General features: G+C 44.7%; 1 protein-coding gene across 3 annotated transcripts in view; it reads left to right on the plus strand.

The window, feature by feature from the left end:
* JADE3 (jade family PHD finger 3) overlaps positions 1–24,485 on the plus strand; it is a 134,460-nt gene extending 109,975 nt beyond the window's left edge. For 2 of the 3 annotated variants that reach the window (XM_049644579.1, XM_049644580.1), the window contains exons 8-12: positions 2,393–2,560; positions 5,421–5,537; positions 17,268–17,738; positions 19,176–19,293; positions 21,378–24,485. In XM_049644579.1, coding sequence (XP_049500536.1) covers positions 2,393–2,560; positions 5,421–5,537; positions 17,268–17,738; positions 19,176–19,293; positions 21,378–22,288 — 1,785 coding nt within the window. In that variant the 3' untranslated portion in view covers positions 22,289–24,485. Of the gene's footprint in view, positions 1–2,392; positions 2,561–5,420; positions 5,538–17,267; positions 17,739–19,175; positions 19,294–20,563; positions 20,628–21,377 lie in introns of all 3 variants that reach the window. The other variant, XR_007460542.1, reaches the window with a different exon arrangement.
* Positions 24,486–26,313: the final 1,828 nt, after the last annotated feature.

Below are 26,313 nucleotides of genomic sequence, written 5' to 3' on the forward strand. Positions count from 1 at the left end.
CCCCTGAAACTGTATGTAACACATATGTCTGTGCACGTGTGCAGTTTTCTCAGGAGAATCCACCCTTTACCATTTTGTAGTCTGGAAAAACTTGAGAGCCACTGCTATGCAGTACAAGCTTTTATGATCCTATGGCCATGAATAAGTATATACAAGGGCTCAGTAAATGATTTTCTGCCCAATAAAAGGACCAGGAGATAAAGGGGATCCCTAGAACCACTGGTTTTTCTTTTGCTGGTCTGTAAGAGGCTCTCTTTTAGGGAAGAAACTTGCTTTCATTTCCTGGCAAACATTCTGGACCTCAGAGAAAGAAAAGCTCTGACGGCTAGGAGCCTTATAAAATGATGCCCTACTGTTGGAAGAGCAGCCTGGTTGGAATTCAGCCTCAGTTATTGATCCAAATTAATTTGTTCTACCAAACCACCTATTCGACCTCAGCATAGAAAGCATTCCAGATAAACTGGTGATAAAAGACCTACCCCCCAGTGACCTTAGAGTCTCACTGAGGAGATAAAACATAACAGCTAGAGTCGGGAAGACTACACGATGCCGCCACGTACTTGGTGAGGGAAACCATGTTGAGTAGAGGGCAAGGGTCAAGAAGTGGAGAAGACACAAGGGGCTCTATGACCTGAGAAGTGGAGAAGACACAAGGGGCTCTATGACCTGAGAAGTGAGGTGAGGAGCACCAGGCTTTAGATCAGGGGCCGGCAGACATTTTCTTTGAAGGGCCATATGGTAAATATTTTAGACTTTGAGGGCCGCATACAGTCTCTGTTACATATTCTTTTTTTTTTTTAAGATTATTTTATTTATTTATTTATTTATTTATTTATTTATTTATAATATGAAATTTATTGTCAAATTGGTTTCCATACAACACCCAGTGCTCATCCCAAAAAATGTGCTCTCCTCAATACCCATCACCCACCCTCCCCTCCCTCCCACCCCCATCAACCCTCAGTTTGTTCTCAGACATATTTAAAAACAAACAAACAAACAAACAACATTGCTCTAAAAATACGAAAACCATTCTTAGCTTGTTGGCCTTAACAAAACAGGCCTCAGGTAGTAGTTTGCCAACCCATAATTTAGATCAGGGTTGGGGGTGAGAACAGAAGGAATTTCTAGAGGGTTTGTTGCTGTGCAATGGTATGAAATCTTTGTTTTAGTAAGAAGAATATGGCAGCCAAATAGAAGAAGGATTGAAGGTGTGAAGGGGGTGGAAGAGAATTTAGGAATAAATCAATTCAGGCATAACATGATAAGGACTTGGATGGAGCAGTTGTGGTGAGGATGGAGAGGAAGGTCAGAGCCCAAGGGCCACTCTGTAGGGAGGACTGGTATGCCCCAGGGACAGTGGATGAAAGGAAGTGGATAATATGAGTACAGGAATTTTGGATCTGGAAGCTGGGAAGCATGGTGGTGATATGGATAGAGAGAGTTTGGAAAAGGAGCCAGTTGAGGGGTAACACGATAGTAACTGTTGGAACCTGAATCCGAGCTATGGGTGAACCTCCTGGGGTACGTACAGATTTTGAAGTTGCCATGGTGAATCAGTCAGCGGTGGAAAGTTTGCCAGGCCACATGGGGATCCAGGAGGCCCCCCAGGTTTAGTCTTTAATGGTGAGAGTAGAGCAGTAAAGAGGGGAAGGATGGGCGGGCGAGATTGGAGGTAGTAAAAAAGGAAATCTAGAATGTTTTCCAAACTAACCCCCCCTCCCCCACCAGTAGTTCATTTATTTGTCCAAATTCATTCCATGAAGGATTTGAAGCAGCTTCTAGAACTCTATGGAGTATTGTGATTAGTCTAATATTCTCTTCAATTCAGGATTCATTCACAAGTCTGTTTTTCTTCAACCCAAGCAAGTAAATGCTGTGATTTGCTGAGTGCTTTTTATACACCAGGCTCTGTTAGGCTCTTGAAGCATTAGCTCATTTGCTCCACAAAAGTTTCATTCTGTTTCTTTTTCAGCACTTTTTTCTTGATTACAACAGTACATGACATGTAGAAGTTATTCCGTTAGTGTATGACTAAGTATAATACATAATTTTGAAGAAGCTTTAGAAAACAGAGGCAGAAAAGAAAAGAAGTATGTAATCCCCAAACTCAGTAGCAGTTGGGCCAGCCTTTTTGTATGTATTTCCTTCTAGTCTTACTCTATTGTCCTTAAAGTCAGTTCTCATAGACAGACATGCTGATCTTAGATGCTGGAAGGTGCCTTTTTTTTTTTTTAAGTGTTTTAAAATTACTAAATCCTGGATATGAGCTTTTGGGGCCTTATTTGCCTTTCTCCTAAAAGCAGAGAGTACTCTGTGACTGCACCAGAGCAGACATCAGCCCTGCTGAAAAGATGCTAACCATTCTCCCCTCTCCTGCTCGTGCCTCCAGGCCTGCTACGGCATCCTCAAGGTCCCGGAAGGCAGCTGGCTGTGTCGTTCCTGTGTCCTTGGCATTCATCCACAGTGTCTGTTATGTCCAAAGAGAGGTGGGGCCATGAAGACTACCAGGACAGGGACTAAATGGGCTCATGTCAGCTGTGCCCTGTGGATTCCAGAGGTAAGACTCATCCGGGCTTGAGCCCGTTTGCTCCAGGTGCACCTGTTTCCCACGGCATTCAGACCGACTCAGGCTTCATGGAGATGCTTCATTCCTGCTCCTGCTCCTGAGGTGATAATGCTTCCACTTGAGCTCTCTCACGCCCTTCTTGGATGCATGTGAGCATGGAAGCCCACGCTGATTAATTTATAGATGGTGCCACCAGTGGTAGTGAATGGGTTTGTATGAGAAGAGAGCCAGGATAGGAGCAGATTTTTTTAAGGTGCACCTTACACTTAAAATACCAAATACTAAGTGTACAGTTTCATGACTTTTACACATATCTGTAACCACAGCCCAGACCAAGACGAGGAACACCTCAGAAGTAGACATAGAGCACCCCAGAAGGATCCCTCATACCTGCTTTCCAGTCCCCATTTGGGTCCCTATTACCATTTTGATTACTATCACTATAGATTAATCTGTTTTTGAATTTCATGTAAATGGAATCATACAGTATGCACTCTTTCCTGTCTGCCTAGCACTCCATGTTGTGGTATGGATCAGTACTCATTTGTTTCTTGCTGAGGAGTATTCTGTTGCATTGATCTACCATGATTTATTTATCCATTCTCCTTTAATGGACACTTCCGTTGTTTCCAGTTTTAGGTTATTCTGGATGAAGTGAGCATTACCTCTTTTGCCCACTATGATGGTTGCCCTTTGATTTTTGAAGCCTTTTTTTAATGTTTTTTTTTTTTATTAAAGAGAGGGAGCACGAGTAGAATAGAGGGGCGAGGGGAGAGAGAGAGAGAGGGAGAGAATCTTAAGCAAGCTCCATGGTCAGCATGGAGCCCAGTGCGGGGCTTGGTCCCATGACCCTGGGATCATGACCTGAGCTGAAATCAACCAAGTGAGCCACCCAGGCGCCCCTGATTTTTGAAGCTGTTTTCAGAGCTTAGACTCAACATTTGTCTAAGAGCCTCTTTGTTCAGAACTCCATCCCTAACTATTTAATCTGGTCCTTCAGTTGCTGATATTTCATAAGAGGCTGTGTGCTCACTAAATTGATTAAAAAGGGCTTCCAAACATTACTTCTTCTTGCTTATGGCTGCTCTTTTTTTTTTTAACCCGTTTAAACATCCCACGCACATCCTCTTTCCCCAACCCCTATCCAAGCCAGCACATTTGTTAACTGCAAAACAAGAGAGACTTTAGAATTCAGTTCATGGGAAAGCTGATGATACTGTATCAGTAATTCATTCTCCCTTAAAACTTCCTGGCACCTGGCTGGCCCAGTGAGTAGAGAATACGACTCTTGATTTCCAGGTTATAAGTTCGAGGCCCACGTTGGGTGTAGAGATTACTTCAAAAAATCAAATAAAAAAATAAACAAACAAACTTCCCTGGCTTTATTCTTGTTAATGACAGTTCCAGGGGAGTTAACTATCTAACAATTGAGCTTAGAGTCACATAGTTAAACTGAAAGTCCTCGATAAATACTACAGTATTCTTATGGATATAGGAATAAGTATTTTTTTTAATATTTGGATAATGGTTCCTTTTTCTTACTAAGAATGTCCAGCTCATAGACTGACATGAACTCTCAGGTTTCTGGCCTGAGAGTGACTGGTCTCCAGCAGCAGATGTCCCAACTAATAGAGCAGGCGCTCTCACCATATAAGAGTCTAGAACATGACTCAGGAAGAGTCCTTTAAAAATAAAAGGAGCTGGGGCTCCTGGGTGGCTCAGTCGGTTGAGCATCCAATCTTGATTTCAGCTCAGGTCATGATCCCAGGGTTGTAGGATCAAGCCCTGCATTGTGCTCCATGCTGAGCATGGCCTGCTTGGGATTCTCTCTTTCCCTCTGCCCCCCTCCCCTGCTCACATTCTCGCTGTCTCTAAAATATAGAAAGAAAAGAAAAAAGAAAAGAAAGAAAGGGAAAGAAAAAGGAAGGAAGGAAGCTGTCTTACCTGTTGACATTGTTTATTATGGTTGTTTTTAGTACCTTTTGGGCTGCTCAAGATCTCTGTGATCTTTCTACTATTAGTTTCTGGATGTGGGTAGAACTTGTACTAGTTTAACCAGCCTTATTCAAAGTCCTTCACTTTTTAAAGTTGTATCTCTCTTGGAAACTCCCGTACACATTTGTAAGCGAGAGGGAGAACACTTTTTAGCAGAAGTTGTTTGACCCCTTGTTTCATATGGAAAAAAATGTTTTCCATCTTTTGTTAAAGCATTCTTTCCTTTCAGCACTCTCCCGAAGACTAATTTCGCTTTGAAGCTACTTTGGCTGAGACAGTAGAGCAAACTGATGATGGTTACATGATTTAAAAGACCATGGTTTGAAAATGTTACCATCCTCATCCTTCCTACTTACGTGCTGCGACCTCTTCATTACACAGATTGCTGCGACTTTGCAACAATACCATGATTCTTTATAAACCGAACTGAAAGGCTTGTCACTGCCTGTTTTTCATCCTCAGTTGATTAAATGACAAAACGAGGCATGTGGCACCATCTCTAACAGACAATAGATGCTAGATTTTGTGAATTTTAATTCCTTTCCTTAGTGGCTTTCTTTGGTTCCTAAGTAAAGTGTAGATATGTATCTTGGATTCATTAAGGTAACCATGCCTAGCCTCCACTCCTGCCCTCTCATCCTCTATATGAGTCATGTCCCTTACTGGAAATGATCAGAGGTCTGAGCAGTGGCTAGAGACAGGTTTTATTTATTCTTGGTTCCATAGTAACCTTAAGAGATGTGGCCCACCTCATTGTCTTGATGGCCTGAGCGTCACATAACATCATTTGTGGCTTGTGAAAGGTACTTCTGGAATGCCTTGGTGCCTCTGCCTTATGGTGGTGTTTTATTTATAGGTCAGCATTGCTTGTCCTGAGAGGATGGAACCAATCACCAAGGTGTCCCACATTCCACCCAGCCGATGGGCCTTAGTTTGCAGCCTGTGCAAGGTGAAGACAGGGGCCTGTATTCAGGTAAGTCGCCGAGAGAAGTGGTGGGGTGGGTACCACTGAACTGGCCAGACTCAACATCCCAGTGAGAGCAGCCTCTTAACTGAAAGTTGACTTGGGAGGCCCCCCACTCACTCCTCCTCACAGGGGCTCTGCCATGGTACAGACCATTTCTGGAGCGTTTTTTTTTTCTTTCCAGACATTGCCTCTGGACCCTTCAGCTTATTCTTTTCATTCATAATGGCAGTTAACTTCCATCCTTTGCTGTCGGATCTGATGAATTAGGTGATTTTTGAAGCTAGATGATACCATCCTGGGTGGAAACAAGCCATAGATCTAAAACAACCAGACCCAGGTTCCAGGATGATTTAACCAATGACTCTGCTGCTGAACTAAGTACAACTCAATTTGGAAGGGAAAGGTGCACCTGAATAGATAAATCCTGGTGTATAGGCCCGAAAGTCCTGCTCACAGGCACGTATGTTGCATTCAGTAGTACAAGTAAAGTTTTCTGAGACGTCTGAGATATAGGAATTCAGCTGCATAAAGTAGAAGTAGTAGCTGGTGTGCCCAACAGCAGCAGTTGGGTGGTCGATGAGACTGGGAGAGGCCAGTTACCTCCAGGAAAGGCAGAACGGTTGACCCTTCTACTCCCCAGGCCTCCTGCATAGGAGCTACAGATTGGTTGGAGTTAGATTTGCCTGCTAAGCTTCTTCACAGAAAAGGGGCCATACGATGTTATAGCTTAGGGACAGTGGCTCTAGGTATTTCATGAAGTTTCTTGCTGTCTGGCTCATCTTGTAGATTTCTTGCTACAGACCCGGGATCAGCGACTCCTCAGAATAACCTTGGTTCATTTACTGGGAAATGGTATTTAAAGAACACAATATGGGAGCACCTGGGTGGCTCAGTCAGTTAAGCGGCCAACCTCAGCTCAGGTCATGATCTCACAGTTCGTGAGTTCGAGCCCTGCGTCAGGCTCTGTGCTGATGGCCCGGAGCCTGGAGCCTGCTTCAGATTCTGTGTCTCCCTCTCTCTTTTCCCCTCCCCCACTCATGCTGGCTCTCTCTCTCTCTCTCTCTCTCTCAAAAACTGAATAAACGTTAAAAAAAAAATTTTTTTAAAGAACGCAATATGGGCCCCAAAGGCCCTTTTAATTTTTTAAATTCATTTTTGCACCTGACAGAATTGGGTACTTTGTCCTGCTTTTTTTAACTTTTTCCTGCTGATACTATTTAACTACAACAGTTACAAAGGAAAAAAACTTGAGGGAAAACTATTCCCACGGGGTCTACTACCATAATACATTGCCTGTTTAGGTTTTCCTAAGTTCTCTCCCGGTTGTTTCTCATATGTGAGCCCCTCGGGGGCCAAGGTTGTACATCACTCTTCCATGGATTGCCCCTAGCACAAAGGAGAGTGTGCCTGCCCGTTGTCAGTGTTCAGTTAGTGCTTACTGAATAAATATATCCATACTTACTGGTATCATAGATTTGTTTATAACATGCATTCTCCCCACTAAAACAAGAAAAGGTTTTCCGTGTTTTTATAATTATTAGTAGTCCTTTTATAATAGCACATTGAATTTATATCCATTAATTTACTTATTTTCATTATTGTGGTACCTGCGTTTTTCTCCTATCTTTGCTATTTCAAGGGATGGTTTTTTAGAATAGTTAGTAATTGGTGGCATGACTGTGGTGAGAGAGAACACTGGCCTTAACCTTAGCCGACCTGAATTTGCATTACAGCCCCACATTGCCACATTCTGCCACATTGTCTGAGTTATTTATCTGAGTTTTATCTTCCCTTATAGACTGTGAGCTCAGACTGTTAGATCCCCCAACCCCTGACATGGTGGACAGACAGTAAATACTAGATTGATGGATGGATAAAACATTCTGGAGTCGGTTTTTCATCTTCAGGGCAATCGTTCTTATTTTTATTAGAGTTTAGAGTCTGTATTTTGTAAAGATCTTACCAAATTAAGACTCGTAATTTTCTTACAAGGAATTACATTTGTTTAATTCCTTATAAGGAATATTTGAGCGCCTGATTGTGTGCCAGGCACTGTTCTAGGCACTTGGGATTTCTCAGTGAGCCAACAAAGAACTCACATTTGAGTTGGGAGAAATAGAGAATAAGAAATAGATATTAAATAGCGTTTAGAAAATGGTGAGTGCTCTGGAAAGGAAGAATGTGGAGTATGGTAGGAAGAGGGAGAGTGTGGGGCAGGGGGCATGTGTCACAGGTTTGTTTAAAACGAGTGGTCAGAGTAGGGCTCATAGAGGTGACATTTGAGAAAAGACTTGGAAGGTTTGAAGGTGAGAGAAAACGACACAGTTATTTTGGGTAAAAATATTCCAGGCAGAGGGATCAGCCAGTACAAAGGCTCTGAGATGGGAGGTGTGTCTGGCCTATTTGAGCGACAGGAAAGAGGCCAATGAGGCTGGAATGGAGTGTGTGAATATCAGAGAGATCATATGGGGACTTGACTGGTTAAGGTAAGAGTAAGCAGGGGTTTTTTTTCTATAAATGGCCAGATAATAAACACGTTAGGCTTTGCAGGTCATATAGTCTCTAACACAACTACTCAATTCTGCCGTGAGCACAAAGACAGCCAGAGACTATACTTAGCAAATGAACATGGCTTTATTCCAGTAAAACATTATGGACTCTAAAATTTAAATTTCATATTCGTTCACATGTCAGAAAATGCTCTTATTTTTTAAATTTTTTAATATTTATTTATTTTTGAGAGAGAGAGAGAGGCCGAGTGTGAGTGGGGGAGAGGCAGAGAGAAAGGGAGACACAGAACTTGAAGTGGACTCCAGGCTCTGAGCTGTCAGCACAGAGCCCGACGCAGGGCTCGAACTCACAATCTGTGAAATCATGACCTGAGCTGAAGTCAGATGCTTGATGGACTGAGCCACCCAGGCGCCCTGAAATATTCTTATTTTTATTTTTTACATCATTTAAAAATGTAAAAACATCCTAAGCTGCCATTCTTAGCTCTTGGACCACACAAAAACAGCTGCTGCATTTGGTCTGTGGGCCATAGTTTGCCAGCCCCCAGGGCTCTCATGAAATCTTTTGTTTTTACTCAGAGCTTAAGGGGGAATCATTGGCAGGCTTCGAGCAGACAGGTGACATAATTTGATTTATGTTTCTAAGGAATCACTCTGTGGAATGATATGTCTAGTACTTGCTTCAAAATAATCCAGGGGGCAGTGTGCTATGGGAGGTTAAAGAAACATGAAATAAGATTGGTCATACATTAATTGTTATTGAAGCTGGGCGATGGGTATATGGGGGTTAGTATAGTATTCTCTATGCTATTATATAGGTTTTTAAATTTCCATAGTAAAAGGTGAAAAACAAAAAATAGACTGGGGCGCCTGGGTGCCCAGTCAGTTAAGTGTCCAACTTCGGCTCAAGTCATGATCTCACGGCTCGTGGGTTCAAGCTTCGCGTCGGGCTCTGTGCTGACAGCTCAAAGCCTGGAGCCTGCTTTGGATTCTGTGTCTCCCTCTCTCTCCGCCCCTCCCCTGCTCAAGCTCTATCTCTCTCAAAAAATTTTTTTAAAACGTTAAAAACAAAAATAGGCTCCGGCTGCTGTATTTAGAATAGAATAGGAAGGGAAGGTTAGAAAGAGGAAAAGCAGTTAGGAGGCTGTTACAGTAATCCATGAGAGGTGATAGTGGCTTTGACTAGAGTGGTAGCCCTGGAGGTGGTGAAAAGTGCTAAGATTCTGGGTGAATACTGAAGGGAGAGCCAACAGGATTGACTGAATCAGATATGAGATATGAGAGAAGGATAGGAGTTGGGGATGCTTCCAAGTTTGGGGCCCAAATGGTGGGAAGGGTGAAGTTGCCACAAACTGAACGGGGAAATCTGCAGGAGAACAGATTTGGGGGAAGAGATGATGAGTCCGGTTTTAGACACTTAGGTTTGAGGTATCTACTTGACATCCTGTGGAAATGTCAAGCTGGCAGGTGTCTGTGTGAGTGTGGAGTTTGGGAGGAAGCCTGGACTGCAGACCTGCATTTGGGAGCCAGTGGCCTATAGATGGCTTTAGCCTGGACCGGGGAGGATCGCCGAGCGAGTGAGTGTAGATAGAGGGGAGAACAATACCAAGCCCTGGGCCTTGAGGCATTCCGGCGTGAAGAAGTCCAGCAGAGGCGGAAGAAGCAGCAGAGGAGATGGGGGAAGAAGCAGCCCGCAGGGAGACGGGAGGAAAACTGAGAGTGTGTAGCAGCCTCTAAATGAAGAGAAGAAAGCATCTCAAGGAGAGGGAAAGATCTGTGGTGGAAAGAGGCTACTGAAGTAAGATGAGGACTGCAGATTGACCCCTAAATGTAGCAAACGTGATTACTGGTGATCGGGAGGAACAGCCTAGGTACAGTAGTGACAGCAAAAGCTACGTCACTAAAGGTCAGGGCAAAGAAGGAAATGAGGAACAGTTTGAAAAAGTGGGGTAAAGAGGTCTTTCCTTTAGGGTTAGAAGAAATACCAAGTCTGTATGTATACTTGTTAACATCTAGGACTTGCGTGAAAGGCAGTGATCCAGTGCAGAGGAAAAACTGCTGGAGTGCGGTTTTCAGCAGGTGAGAGAGGGTGGCGTGAAGTGTGCGACGGAGGGGTGGCCTTGGGCAGGAGCGCTGATAGTTCTTCCCTGGTAACAGCCTTGAAGGTAGAGTGTAGGTGCAGTATTAAGTAGATGTGTCGATGGGAATCTGCAGAAGCACTCTTTCGAGTGTTTTAATTTCCTCAGTGAGGTAGGAAGCAGGATCATCAGCTGAGAGTGAGGTCCAGAGGTTTGAGAAGAGAAGAGGTGTGAAATAGTTTTGTGGTTTGGGGAAGTGTGGTGTGAGTACCGGGCTGTATGAAAGACCCTCCCTCTAGGTGAGAGGGAATGAACTTCAGGTGATCTGCTGAAGTGTGTAGTTTTTTCCACCTACATTCTACTTACACTAATAGAATGGCCTTTGTTTTCCGTGGTTGACATCTGGTTTTCTGGTGGGGAAAAAAGACCAAAACCTTTTTTTTTCCTTTTAAACCACCACTAAGTAAAGTTAATTCCAAACTCATTAGTAATTTAACATCTTGTTCCCTGTATGTGAATCAAAAACACAGTAACCAAACACAGTAATTCAGTAGGGGTCAAGTTGTTTTTTTTTTTTTTAATGTTTATTTATTTTTGAGACAGAGAGAGACAGAGCATGAACAGGGGAGGGGCAGAGAGAGAGGGAGACACAGAATCCAAAACAGGCTCCAGGCTCTGAGCTGTCAGCACAGAGCCCGACGCGGGGCTCGAACTCACGGAGCGTGAGATCATGACCTGAGCCGAAGTCGGACGCCCAACCGACCGAGCCACCCAGGCGCCCCAGTAGGGGTCAAGTTTTATTAGCCTCATTGTTCTTGGGAAGTTTATTTAAGGGTCTTTGTGATTAGTAACCTATTTGGGGTATTTTGCTTTATTAACTCTTTCTGGAAATTTCTTAACTATCCATGAATTGTGTTTATTCTTCCTGTCTTCCAACAGTGGGAATACACGCAACTATTCTCTTCTTTTGATTTAGGAACATTCCCTGGGGAAGGATAGAATCCAACACTGGTGGGTTTGGGGGTCTAAACCAGCTAGTATCTATAGCTTCCATATCTGGAAGCTAGAACCTTTCTCCTGAGCATGAAGTCTTCTGATAATCCTGAACCAGATCATAAAGACTGGGTTCAAATGAGATGCCCTCAGACAGCTCTGTATTTTGCCTAGACTTTGAACACAGTCCCTCTGACAGCTGGCTTTCCGGAATTCCTGTAGGGTCCTCACATGTTTTATGTTCAAGCCCCCTTCAGCCTAGAGCCAGATGCTTTAGGTTTTCCCTAAGAGGAAAGAAAGAACAGTGGTTAAACATATGACCTTTGGAGCCCGACTCCTGGGATTCAGGTTTCGGTTCCACCCCCTTGCTTTTTATACCATCTTAAGGAAGTTACCTGCCATATCTGTGCTTCAGTTTTCATATCTCTAAATGGAAATGATAATAGTACCTACTTAATAAAGGTGGTAAAGAGTGCAGTGCAGTACCCAACAGATAGCAAATACTCAGTAAATGTTAGCGGTGAAAGTAATTGTACTTGTTTTATTCTTCATTTATTATTCTCAGGAGTCCATCTGACTTTGCTGATGGACAGCCGTAGCACTCATCCAGCCAGACTGAGTAGTAGAATCCTCAAACATTTGGTACAACAAATGAAAACTTGCAACAAGTGGGGGAATGCAAAGAGGCCCACTCAGTGACTACATTGAATATTTTTTTCAAATATTCCAAATTTGGTTCAGTACACACTGTTCTTATTCTAAGGCATTTCTGGCCCCTGCCTTCAGGAGTTTGTCGTCTATTAGGGGAGGCCAGATATAAACACAGGAAAAGTTACCTAACACTGAAGTGACATCTCCCCTCAGACCTTGCAGACCCTTAGGGACGACAGGTGAGAAGGGCTGATGGCCAGTGTTGGTGCCGGAGTTTAAATATACAGTGGCTGGAGGAAGTTTGGTAGGCTGGCTTGAACCATTTAGGACATTGTTTCAGTGACACAGTTTTGACAGAATTGCTGTGGTACCACCCATTTGTCTGTTCACAGATTATTGGGGATTAAAGACAACCAAATGGACACTGTCCTGCAGCGAGACAGGAACTGCTGAGGACATATGGACCAGGTCCTTGGGGTTCCAGGCGTGTGTCATCCCCTTTTGAGGAGGACACGCTATGTTCTTTTTGGGGGTGACAAAATATTTCCCAACTCATTTCTTTTCTACAGTTTCTGAAAAATATACAGAAAACTATTCCTTTTCCTCCTTTAAAGATACATAAACTACAGTGAAATACCACTTCATACTCACTAGGGTGATAATAATCAAAAAGGTGGTGGGATCCCAGGGTGGTAGAATCAAGCCCTGTGTCGGGCTCCGTGCTGAGCGTGGAGCCTGCTTAAGATATCTCTCTCTCTCTCCCCCTCTCTCCCCCTCTCTCCCCCTCTCTCCCTCTCCCCCCCCCCACCGGCATCTGGGTGACTCAGTCATTAAGCATCTGATTTTGGCTCAGGTCATGTTCTCACAGTTCATGAGTTCAAGTGTCACACATTGGGTGAGCTCGTGCCCCACTTCAGGTAAGCATGAACCTCACTTCGGGCGAGCCCCGCTTCTCTCTCTCTCTCTCTCTCTCTCTCTGCCCCTCACTTGTGCTCGCTCTCCCCCCAAAACAAAGATTCTCTCAAAAACAAAATTAGGGGCACCTGGGTGTCTCAGTCCATTGGGAATCTGAGTCTTGACTTTGGCTCAGATCATGATCTCAAAGTTCATGAGTTCGAGTCCCATGTCGGGCTCTGTCCTGACAGCATGGAGCCTGCTTGGGATTCTGTCTTTCCGTCTCTCTGCCTTTCTCCCACTCGCGCTCGCTCGCTCGCTCTCTCTCTCTCTCTCTCAAAATAAATAAAAATAAACTTTAAAAATTTTTTTAAAATAAGAAAAAGATTATCTCTCTCCCTCTGCCCCTCTCCCCTATTCTCTCTCTCTAAAATTAAAAAAAAATTTTTTTTAATAAAATAAAAACAAAAAAATTTTTTAAGGCAGGCAATAACAATGTGGAGAAATTGGAACCCTCATGCTTTACTGGTGGGGATATAAAATGTGCAGCCACTATGGAAAACGGTTCGGCAATTTCTCAGAAAGTTAGATGTAAGAGCGCCTGGGTGGCTCAGTCAGTTACGTATCTGACTTCAGCTCAGGTCATGATCTTGCGGTCCTTGGGCTTGAGCCCCGCATCGGGCTCTGTGCTGACAGCTTGGAACCTGGATTTGGATTCTGTGTCTCATTCTGTCTCTCTGACCCTCCCCCACTTGTGCTCTGTCTCTCTGCCTCTCAAAAATAAACATTAAAAAAATTGTTTTAAGTCGGATGTAGAATTATCATATGAGCTAGCAATTCCACTTCAAAGCGTATACTTGCAGTTGAAGAGGTGTCCAAGACCCCCCTCAGGTTCAATGATTCACTAGAAGGACTCAAAGAACTCAGAAAAGCCATTCTAGTGGCTACAGTTTATTACAGTGAAAGGAAGGATACAGATTAAAAACAAGGGGAAGAAGCACATAGGACAGGGGTCCAGGAGAGAGTAGGCATGGAGCTTCCAGTTGTCCTCCCCAAGTGGAGTCTTGTGGACAGTGCTTATTTCTCCCCCCCCCCCGCCGGGGACATGTGATGATACACAGAGTATTGCCAACCAGGGAAGCTCACCCAAGTCTTAGTGTTCAGAGATTGTATTAGGAGTTGGCCACTTAGACACAAGTGACCCACCCGCATGGCTGACCTTAGCCTCCAGTCCCTCCAGAGGTCAGGCTGATACCATGTGGCTCAAAGCCTCCACCATAAATCACATTGTTAGCATAGGCTATCTGACATGGTCCTGGGACCCCTGATAAACAAAGACACTCTTCTAAGTCAGGACATTCCATAGGCTTAGAGGTCACCTCTTAGTAGCTGGGGGCAAAGGGCCAAACCTTTCTTTGGGCAAGGTTAATCCTTTAATGCACCTTCCCAAAGAGAAACGAAAACATATGCCTACATAAAAACTTGTACACAAATGCTCATAGCAGCATTATTTCCTAATAGCCAAAAACTGAAAACGACCCAAATCCCCATCAAGTGATGAATGGATAAACAAATGTGGTATAGTCATACAATGGAATGTTGTTTGGCCACATTTTAATTTTTTTTAAGTTGATTTATTTTGAGGGAGCACACACACAGCGAGGGAGGGGCAGAGAGAGAGGTGGGGAAGAGAATCCCAAGCAGGCTCCTCACTCCTCAGCACAGAGCCTAACACAGGGCTCAATCCCATGAACCATGAGATCATAACCTGAGCCAGAATCAAGAGTCGAATGCTTAATCAACTAAGCCATCCAGGCACCCTCCCATATTTTTAAAAGAATGAAATTCTGATACATGCTATGACATGGATGAGCCTTGAGAACATGCTAAACCGGACACAGATGCCACATGTATGATCCCTCCTTATGAAATGTCCAGAATAGGCCTATAGATTAGTGGTTGCTTGGGGCGGGGGTTGGGAACAGGAAGTGACTGCAGGTAAGCATGAGATTTCTTTTTTGAGGTAATGAAAATGTACTAGAATAAAAACTTGAAACAACACCAGAAAAGAAAATGTACTGGAATTACGTAGTGGTGATGGTTGCAGAACTCTGTAAACATGCTAAAACCATTGAAACGTATACTTAAAAGTCGTGAGTTTTTTGGCACAAAAAAAGTTTTCTGGTATCTCAGTAAAGCGTTATTTTAATGGGCATAATATATACCTTCTCTGTCACCTTTAAGTGGTTACAGTAGAAATAGATGTATATATATAAAGGCATTTTGTTTACTAGAATATTCCAAGTGTATGTATTTGGAAAAAGATAAATAGGTATTTGGCACCAAAACTTGGTTGGCATTTCTCCTTTACCACCAAAACACAGCGACCTTCAGCTATAAGCATCATAGAATGACCTTTTTTGCGACCGGGTGGATTTTATGGCAGAGTTCCGTAAGGATGTATTCCATTTTTCATCTAAGCACCCAGTTCTTATTTGTGTATTGTCTTTTATTTTGACTAATTTATATTTACGTCTCCACAGTCTATAAATGTGACCTGAGACACATGGTCTGTTTTCAGCTTCTGATCAGTAGTAGTTTTATGTTACACATTCATCCCCTTGAATAGGATACGGTCCTTTTGCTTTCTCTTTCCGCATTTTTATCAGTTACTAAACAGCGAAAGAGCACTATACCCAACACTTTTAATCTTCTGCTAAAGAATGCCTTTTGCTTCTTGTTTTTTAAATGACTGGCTAGTCTCTTAGCCGAGTGATAACACAAGGTGCCCAGATAAAAGTACATTTTTGGCTTTCATCATCCTCATTATCATAAGGCCTTTCAAATATGTGGACATTTTAAGGATACAGATTTCAGTGTAAGGTAACAATCTTTTCCAATAGAACTGTCCAAAGCTGGGGTGGGCTGTCTTAGGAATGTAGTTTAAGTGGCTAGATTACCACTTACTTGAAAAGTAGAAGGAGTTGGGGGGCAGGGCAGTGGAGGTAGAAAACCAGGGACTCTAGAGGCACGTACAAGCAGTGATAAATGCGGTGCTGGATAAGATGATCTTAGAATTATATTTCATCTCTGGAATTCTTTATCCTGTAAAATTGGCTTAAATGCAATCTGCCTCCTTTAAAGCTTTGATGGTTGCCAGTATTCTCTTAGGTGTTGAATTTCTCCGTCTATTAGAAGGAGAACTGTCAGGTTTTGCATTTTTTAGTCTTTATTGGTATCTGAGGTCATTCCCTATTTGTAGTTATCACAAACCCCCAACATATAGTTAATTCGGCGGTCTGCCCTCCAGACTCAGGCTTCCAAAAGAGTTGAGACTTGGCTTTCACCATGGGAATTCTCCACTATTTTTAGAAACAAATCCTCTATCTTTCTCTCCCATGTATTTAAAATCTTTGGAAGGAAAGCTATAGCATTGTAACCATAACAAATGGCAATTGAGACTAACTAAAACACAGGAGTACAGCAGTCATGGGCCGGCTCTTCCTACTCTGTTGCCCTGTAAATGAATCCTCAGTACATGCTATGCAGTGATACTTAACAAATGTGTTGCATCTATAAATGGCAAAACATTACAAACTGAATTTCAGATTGTCTGTAGCCCTAATGTTCCTTAGAACGTTCTGCAGTGATGGAAATCTGTGCTGTCCAGTATGATTGAAATGTGGCTAGGGTGGCTAAGGAATTGAATTTTTAATTGTATATCGTTTTATTTTTTTAAGCTTACTTTGAGAGAGCGAGAGAGAAAGTGCACACACATGCACTTACGAGAGTGAGGGAGGGGCAGAGAAAGAGGGAGAGAGAGGATCCCAAGCAGGTTCTGCACTATCGGCATAGAGCCCAACGTGGGGCTCAAACTCACAAACAGATCATCGCCTGAGCCAAAATCAAGAGTCGGATACTTAACCGACTGAGCCACCCAGGCGCCCCAATTACATGTGCATACTGTATATGTAATTAAATTAAATGTAAACAGCTACTTACGGGTAGTTGGCTACCATGTCAGACAGCACAGCTCTATAAGAACAATTTCAAGAAGTTGGGTTGCTTAGATACTGGAGTTCCTGGGACCTTTTTAGAACCAGTAGATACTCTGGCAACAATATTGACTTCGTTTTTTCTTTTGTTTGTTTACAAGCATTTCTTGAGCACCTGATTGTTCAATAGTTGATGGCAATGCAAAGATGAATGACACGGCTTCTGTCTTTAGGAGCTCTGGCCAGGGTTCTGACGCTCACGATACTGTAGGTACACTGTAAAAAGTACTACTGTAGAAGCATATAGTAAGGCGACGTGAGGGCCACAGAGAAGGTACAGCATGACTCTTCACAGGAGCCAAGGAAGACTTCTGAGAAAAACTTCAGGCCCGAGCTAAAGGGGAGTTTGAATTTTTTTTTTTTTTTGCCTCTTCTTTCTGTTTTCTATACAAGCAGATTTCCTGAGTTACTTGTAAAGCATCTGTCAGTTTAGGGCCAGTTTTCTCCCTGCCTCGCCTCTGCTTCCCGTGAGCAGCTCTCACATTAAGCCCTGGGATATGCGGTTCCCCTTCCCCCCCCAGCCCTGCCCCCTTAACGCATCTCTTCTTCCTACAGTGCTCTGTGAAAAGCTGCATCACTGCCTTCCACGTCACCTGTGCCTTTGAGCACAGCCTAGAGATGAAGACCATCCTAGATGAGGGGGATGAAGTGAAGTTCAAGTCATACTGCCTCAAGCACAGCCAAAACAGGCAGAAGCTCAGGGAGGCCGAGTACCCCATGCACAGGGCTACTGAGCAGAGCCAGGCCAAAAGTGAAAAAATCAGCCTGCGGGCGCAGAAGCTTCGGGAGCTGGAGGAGGAGTTCTATTCCCTGGTCCGCGTGGAAGATGTGGCCACAGAACTGGGGATGCCCACGCTAGCTGTGGACTTTATCTATAACTACTGGAAACTGAAGCGGAAAAGTAACTTCAATAAGCCATTATTTCCTCCGAAGCAGGATGAAGAAAATGGCCTGGTGCAGCCAAAAGAGGAGAGTATTCACACTCGCATGAGAATGTTTATGCATCTACGCCAAGACCTAGAGAGGGTAAGGTGATCAGCTGTGGCTACTGTTTAGGTCTCAGCCTGCATAGAAACGGAGGCCCCGCTTCCAGTTTCGTTTCTGTTTTTAAAGGTCAGCTCATTTATAGTGTGGGCTTCTGTGTGTGTGTCCTTGCTTATCTTCTGATTACATTGTGGCCCCGAGCATTGGGCTCTGTTTAAATTTTTGGCAGTCACTTTCAAGGGAACTGGAGAGCCCTCGCTTACATGCTTATGAAGCTTAAATCTGAGATAAATTCTCATTTGGTTTACTTCTTATTCACTGTTGAGCCTAAATTGGCTCAGCTCTATTTTACTGACACGTGAGACGGTGGGCTGAGTTAAGAATTAATTTTATTGAGGAAAAAGCAGTTTCTCAAACTCGGCACCGGTGACATCTTGGGCTGGCTAGTTCCTTATTGTAGGGGGGGACTGTCCTTTGTCGTGGGGAACACTGGAAGATGTTGAACAGCGTCCCTGGCCTCTACGCAGTAGCCAATCCCCCTCCCAACACATACCCAAATGATGACAACAGAAAATGGTTCCAGATTACCAAATGCTCCCTGGGGGTCAGAATCGCCTCTGATTGAAAGTCTCTACACCAGATAATTTAGTTTAACTCACTTATTCAAAGATAAGTTAGGCCCTGTGTTTACCCTACAGAATTTTATAATCAAGTGTAATTATAGAGATGGCTTGTTTTTTCTCTCTGCTACCAGAATCTGGAAGGGAACAGATTTGGCTCACTTTGTAAAATTTAACTCACACATCGATAGCACTTACTACGTGGCAACACTGTTCGAAGCATTTCATAAATATTAACTCATTTAATCCTAACATGCCTGTGAGGAAAGTACTGTTGTTAGCCCTATTTACCGATGACTAAACTGGGGCACAGAAAGGTGGGATGATCGGGCCGGTGGGGTGGGAAGTATAGGAGCACGTGGATCGCACCCTTGGGGCTGTAGAGATTTGGCTGAGCAGGAGGTGTGAGCAAAAAACCACTGTCAGTCTGTCCGGCAGACCTTTATCCTGCTGGTCCAGCGCTCATTAGAAAATTGTACTGGATCCAGCATCGCCAGTGTTTTATTCAGGAATTTAAAGGGAAGGCCAGAACACTACGTCATCATTCGGTCTTCCCAGTTTGGCTGTGCGTATAAACATCGAGCCCATCACGCTGCAGGGAGAGTAGGTTTCAGGAGGTGGCTTGGGAGCGTTTTCTTGTGCTGCCGATCAATGTGGGAACCACGGTCCCGTGCCGGACCATGCTACGTGACTTCCCGTAGAGTGGCTCTCCTTATGCAGCATTTTGTGTTGTCTTCTCTCCTCACCGCCCCCGTGCCCCCACTTGGTTTTAGTTGCCTTAATTTTGGCTAAACGATTCCAGTTGTCGGGTTCACGTAACATGACAAAAATCTCTATTTGCCGGGGATTGGGCTTTCAGGTGCGAAATCTGTGCTACATGATAAGCAGGCGAGAGAAGCTGAAACTGTCACAAAACAAAATACAGGAACAGATCTTCGGTTTGCAAGTCCAGCTTATCAACCAGGAAATGGCTGCAGGTAACCTTATATTAAAGATGCCCTGGGACACCTGGGTGGCTCAGCAGGTTAAGCGTCTGACTCTTCATCTCAGCTCAGGTCTCCATCTCAGGGTTGTGAGTTCAAGCCCCGAGTTAGGCTCCACACTGGGCATGGAGCCTACTTTAAAAAAAGAAAAAAAAGTCCTAAGCAATATATAGACTCTGATTTCATCCCATTTTAACAATTTAAATTTTCTGTCGGTTGTTTTACTTAAAAATCTTTTAAAATTCTTGTCGAATATCTCATTTGCTCTGCTCCAACCCTGATGTAACATGGGCCATCTTGCTGTCAACTCATGAGGCAAGAAATCCCAAGGTGGGGTTGGGGGACTTGCAGGTCTGGGGCGGATAATCTAGGTGTCAGACAGATATTAGGGGCCACTAGTTAAAGCCATGAGCTATTCTGTAATCGTCAGATTGACTTAGAAATCCATACAATAGGGCCTAATCCTAGTTTCCAAAAAACATTTAACTCCGAGGTTACTCATCTTAACGATATTTTGTTAAAACCTTAGCCAGTGGTTAGGAGATCTGGGTTCTGTCTCTTATTTACTAATATTTGTCGAGCACCTGCTGTGGACTAAGAACTGGGCAAGAAAGTAGAGCAGTCCGCGAGACAGAATCCCTGCCTGTAGGGTATGCTGCCCGCTTAACGAGAGAGACAGGAGAGCATAATTCCAGTGCCCTAAGCACGGGGAGCTCGGCTACGATGACAGTCCTATTCAGTGACATCTGTAACCCTCCTGTACCTCCTGTAATACCGAGGTTGGCAACAGAGCCTGGGCAGCCGGGAGTCAGTGTGTGGGGTGCGCAGAACCCAGCTCCGGCCAAGGGCCAGCCGTAGAGTGAGAGAAACACCCAGAAATGAGGTATCAGGTAGTCATCGAAGGCTCTGGGGTGTTTATAAGTATCCTGGGTCACAGCAGAATGCTATAGCAGGAGGCGGCAGGGCTGCTCAGCCACAAAGGCACTGTGATGGGCAAGACCAAGAAAACCAAAGGACGGCAAGGAGGGTCCCTGCGTGCCAGGGAGATTGTCCCCTAAGCCACGTGGCTTCTGATTGGTGGGTGCCAGCCCCGTAACTGCTTGTGGTATCAGCAGGTGGCAGCAACACGGGGGCTGTGAGTATTCAACATGCACCCTTAGGGAACACCTGTTGCCCAGGTACTACCTAATAGTTATCCTCTCACGGGGAAAAGTTAAGTCCCTATGCAAAGAGGAATTATTTAGAAGTACTTTTTTAATTTCAGAGCACCCAAACTAATAGCGAAAGGAAGATCTGTTCTAAAAGTGATCGTAGGATGACAGAACCAGGTAACTGATTGCCAGTACTCCACAGGCCGAGCCCAAAGCAGGCCACTGGCAGGAATGTCATGATTCTTTTCTGCTGGCCTTGCCACTGCAAAACCTGCCCCGCCCACCCCTCTTTATAATGGACATTCACAGTGAGGAGACTATTTGAGGTTACAGGCATAAAGTACACAGGAACCACCCGCTACCATTTCTACTGTTGCCAAGTTAAAACACATACTCACATGCTCTTCGTCCACCAAAACCTGTGCTGTGTTCTTGAGGGTTTGGATTTGACTTTGGGGGAAGGGTGGGAGAGATTGGAGGGTAGGGTCTGACATGTCTTTTCAGGCACATCCTGAGTCCTGTGCAATACCCGCACCTGCACACACGCAGACACCCCAATAGGGAGACCCTGTTCCAAACCACTGCCAGTGACATTATTTTCAGAAGTGGAAGGGGGCAGAGATGGGGATGTAGGAGGTGGCACACTAGTCTTTGTGATCATTGTACAGCCTGGGAGGGCAGGGGTGAAGAGGTCGAGAGCCACACGACAAGCAGTGGCTCCGCTGAGTTTCCCACCTGTAGCCACCCCCACCCCACCCAGCCTCTGTTCAGCCCCTCTGGCTCCTATCCCGTGATGCACATACACATCAAAGTCAGGGGCCCGTTAGACATTTGGAAGAGTGGGTATGTGAACTCGCCGTGCCGTAATAAGCATATACGCCGTTATTTAAATCAGTTGTTAAAATGAGTCTGTCTTTTTGATCTCAGGACTTCCTTTGACAAGTACACTAGAAAACTCATTGTTCTACCCGCCTCCAAGAATTACCTTAAAGTTAAAAATGCCGAGATCAGCCCCGGAAGACTGCAGAAACAGCTCCACAGAGCCTGATCATGGACCCCTCTCTCCTGCCAGCAGCTCCCCTGTTCCCAGTATAAGGAGCATGCAGGTGCCTCAGGAGTCACTAGAAATGAGAATGAAATCGTACCCAAGACATCCACTAGAGAGCAAGAGTAACCGTCTGCTGGCCAGTCTCACCCACTCTAGAAGTGAAGCAAAGGACCCCAGTCCTGCTTGGAGAACTCCATCCCCGGAGTTCTACCACGGGCAGTCACTGGGAAAGCCTCTGGTCCTCCAGGCTGCCCTGCATGGCCATTCTTCCATCGGGAATGGGAAGAGTCAGTCTACCTCCAAGCTTGCCAAATCCAACGGCCTGGAGGGCAGCTGGTCTGAAGATGTCACCCAAAAAGACAGCTCAAGTGAGGTGTTCTGTGACCAGGAGTCCATGCTCAGCTCCCACTTGGCCAGTCAGGGCGCCTTTAGAAAATCGACCGTGGAACACTTCAGTAGGTCCTTTAAGGAAGCCACCAACAGGTGGGTGAGGACCACGGAGGACCTCCAGTGTTGTGTGAAGCCAACCAAGAACGTCAGCCCCAAGGAGCAGCTCTGGGGCAAGCAGCTTGTGAGGCGGTCTGCAGGGAGAGCTCCGTATCAGGAAAACGATGGGTATTGCCCAGATTTGGAGCTGAGCGATTCAGAAGCAGAGAGTGATGGGAATAAAGAGAAAGTCAGGGTAAGGAGAGTTAGCTCGGACAGGGAAAATCCTGCCCACGACTCTCGACGGGATTGCCACGGTAAAAGCAAGACACATCCCCTTTCCCACACTTCAATGCAAAGGTGATCGGAAACCTCCAAGAATAGCTCAGTCTTTGCCTTTGCCCCATACACTGGGGCAGACCCCCACACCAAAAGGATTCTAGTGTACTTTAGGAGGAACTGTAGTGAAAGAATAAAACGTTTCACAGCGAATTGACTTGCAGTTTTTGAAACCGCTTCAAGTCTACTTTTCGCAAGCACATTCTAGGAATTACAGATTGTCCAGAAGTCTTTTCTGCCAGAGGCTGTTGAGAACAGCTGGGCCCAGAGTACTTGCTCAGTAAATACTTTGGGACAGCTCTCCAGTCCTGTTAACACGTTGATGCACATATGTATTAAGAGTCCTTGCATCGTTAACGCATTTGCAAGAGACCGTGATTATCAGACACTAAAACTACTTCCCTTTTGAAGCTACGGCTCGTGACCTCCCACAGCTCCTGTCTGTAGGAAGTTGCTAACTCCATTGGTACCTGGAAACCCGCTTCAGGGAGAGCCCAGGGACCAACATCTCAGATACTGTCAGATTCACTACCCTCTTCCTTGGCTCAGCACAAGGTTGAGCTCCTTTCGCAGTATCTTACCTACCAAGTCAATACTCCTGATGCTTCTTAAGTGTCCAGTGCCTGTTCCTAGACTTGCTGGTCAGGGGCGCACTTGTAACTACTTGGCCCATCTAACGAGCGTGAGAGGCTAACTTGTGGATAGTGTTTACAGAGGTACAAGGAAAATGCTCAGATTCTCTCCACTTAGGCGTTTGGGAGGGATCCCAGAGCCTTTCCCAAAGTGAGACCAATTCCGGAGGATTTGTACCAGGTCAGGGGTTTTGTGTTCTTGTTTTCAAATCAGTTTGACTTAAATAAGTTTGGCTGACCGTTTTTTGTATACCTGCTTTAATGTTTATAAAGTTTCTATTGAGGTATAATTAAAATATAGTAAGATGCACAGAGGTTAAGTATTCTTACCTGCTTTAATTTTGAAACAGATTTTTATTGTCAAACAGAATTTGAAAGCATGTGTTTAACACATGGATATAATTTAGCTTTGTACCAACTTCGAATCCGAGGCAGTTCCCCACACAAAAAGGCTGGAGCCGTTTTTCAGAAGTTGCTTATACCCTGTTCCCAAACAATCAGCCTTGAATAATTTGTGGGAGGAAGAGAATAATTACATTTGGGGGGGGGGGATAAAACATGTCTGCTTCCCATTTAAAAGAAGGGGAACATGTTACAGTTTTTAAAATGTGAAGCCGACTATAATTCTCTGCTCTCTCTTCTTAGCCTTAAATTAATATTCTCTTTCTTCTGGTTTGGGAAAGCATAGTGGGAATTTTCAGACAAAAAGAGGCCATTTTTCGATCTTTAAAGTTGGTTCCTGGTAAAGCAAACAGCCCAGCTGCAGTGGGCGCGCCAGTGGCCCAAGGGCAGGCCAGGGCCCCTCTGTCCCCTCCCCCAGTGCGGGAGCCTCGGCGGCGTTCCTGTCCCCATTCCTGTCCCCACTTCTGTTCTCGAAGCCTTGTTAATGGGTCCCGTGGCTCGTGTTTTCTCCTCCCTTTTGGAAAACTTCTGTATTTTGCCTCCTCTTTGGCCACACCTTGAAAATGTTTCTTTTATGCCTGTGTACACGTGTGAATGTGCCAGAGCACGTGTGGTAGGCGTCCTGTGTTTTGTTTGAGTGGAAGCAGCTAAGAATCATCCACACGAGGAAGACTGTTCCTCCTTATGGACGCACTAGGTTTCTGTGCTTTTCCCTCTGAGCTCTGCTGGGGTAGATGTGAATTTGACACCTTCCCTCTAAGGAAGAGGTAACGAGCTCTGCTATAGGGGCCTTCTGTTGCGCTCGAGGCCAGTAGCCCGAGTCCTTTCATGCCTTTTGGTTCTGAGTGAGTGCAAGGAAAAGCAAACATTGAAAAAGTGCTTCAGCCAAATTCCATATGTAATGCCATGGGGAGAGTATTGACTAAAATAACTTCAGTCAGGGAAATATAGTTGTAATATTTTTACAAGATTTTCCTAAGTAAATGAAGGAGCCTTCAGTTGTGTAAATGTCAATTGCCCCAAAATGTATTTGCTACATTTTGCTGTTGTTTGAAGTATTACCTCTTAACCTTCTTTTGTTAATTTTTTTTCATTTTGTCTTATATAGTCCAGTTTTCCAAGACAAATTCAGTCTTTTTTCAAATGTCACCTTTTTACCAATACTTTTTCATTAAATTATGAAAACTGCTAACGACTGTCAGTGTGGTAATTTCTTAATTTGGCATGCGGGTTTTAGAAAATCTTACATATGTTCCTCTTATATTTAAAAAATCTCATCCGTTAAACAAAACAGATGGTGGGGGGAAAGGGACGGAGGGGGAGAAGGAGGAATTGAATGTTTAGAAGCACAGATCCATGATTCATGTCCAATACCGGGGACCAAAGAGAACTCTGGGACCTTGGACTCTACCCCAAAATCATGATTTCATCAAGCTAATAAGACAAAACCATCATTTAAAATCACCAAGGAAATGGATCCTATCTAAAGTCACAAAGTCCAAAAGGCTTAGTTCGGGCATCACTCAAATACACACTCTTTACGATACTCATTCTGCTTGGAGTCGTGTGAGCATATGACTGTGATACAGGTTATGTAGTGCCATGGGGGGACGTTGGGGGCATTAAAAAACATTTTCATTACGTTTTGAGAAATGTACTTGCTAAAGGTCATTGGGTAAATCAGTAGTGAAGATAGTTAAGAGCCACGGTTGTTTCTCTCTCCCTTCCTCCCCCCTCACCCACCCTCCCTCTCTCCCTTCCTCTGCCTTTCTCCTCCTCCTCCTCCAACACCCCTGCCTTCTCTCTCTCTCTCCCTTCCCTCCCCCGCCTCTCATTAATGGCGAACTCTTTTGACTCAGTACATTGTTAGGTAAGATGTCGGAGAACTGAAACTACAAATATACCCAGTTGTAGCCCACAAAAGCTTTGGGTCTGTACTTCCAATGGGAGATGAAGCCTTTGTCTTTGTGTTGAAGAAAATTTTGAGAGCATAAACCAGACGCTGCATCGTCCTGGGTTGGGTTCCCCCCCCCCGCCCCACAATCCTCAGCATGTTTGCTGACCCTTAAGAATTGAGGAAAACTCTTATGACAGGAGTAAATCCGTACTTGCCCCTGAGTGACTTCTGTGTGACATTTTCCAAAAACGCACCTTATTTATAATAAATGTTTTATTAGAGTCCCGCAGGATTAATCCAGCTGTTTCCAAGTTTTATGGAAAGCAGCAACGCAACAGTGTGTTGATTTTTTTTTTTTTCTCAAAAAAAGAACTCCGTTAACAAAGGCCTGCCCTGAGGCTGGCGTTCCCACGCAGGGAGCTCTGTCCCTGTGACACTCCGCCCGCCCCGCGCGGCACTGTTTAAAGGAGGCTTCTGTGGATTCAGTTAATGTTACTTCATGGATTGGAACACACTGTATGGCCTGAAGCCATGAGGATAGTTGCCCTTGAAATGAGGTGGGGGAGGCCCGAGACCCAGGCCCTGCCCTGTCCCCTGCCCTGTCCGGTCACCGATGCGTTCTTCAACATGAAGCCCCCTAAAAATAGTCATCGTCTGAAGGAACTGCTGAAGCATCGAGCAGCTCTCATCCCGTTGAGACGCGTTTGGGTGGGAGCATTCCAGCCTCCAGGCCTGGGCACCCCAAGCTTTTAACTTCCCTTCGCCTCCCCGCTTCTACCCCACCTTCTCAATTTTCCTTCCTTCTCAGTGAATGTCAGGTTGTAAGCAAGCCGGAGGGTGGAGTCGGGCTGCTCAAGCTCTACCCACCGCAGCAAGTTCTCTGAACGCGGAAACCAGGGGCAGAACCGCCGAGCATTCACCATTACCTTCCAAAGTATTGGCGCGCGGTCCTGAAGGCTGCTCCCGGAAGTCACACGTGGAAATGGGCCCGTTATTTCATAGTCATTTCTCACGTGATGAAAAACTTCCAAGCTCAGAACTGCTGACGTTTTTGGAAATGATACACTCCTTGAATGAATCCCCTCAGCTTCAAGAAAGAAAGAAAGGCACTTCCGGTTG

Source organism: Panthera uncia, chromosome X (genome assembly GCF_023721935.1).
Source record: "Panthera uncia isolate 11264 chromosome X, Puncia_PCG_1.0, whole genome shotgun sequence".
In the NCBI taxonomy this organism is placed as follows: Eukaryota; Metazoa; Chordata; class Mammalia; order Carnivora; family Felidae; genus Panthera; species Panthera uncia.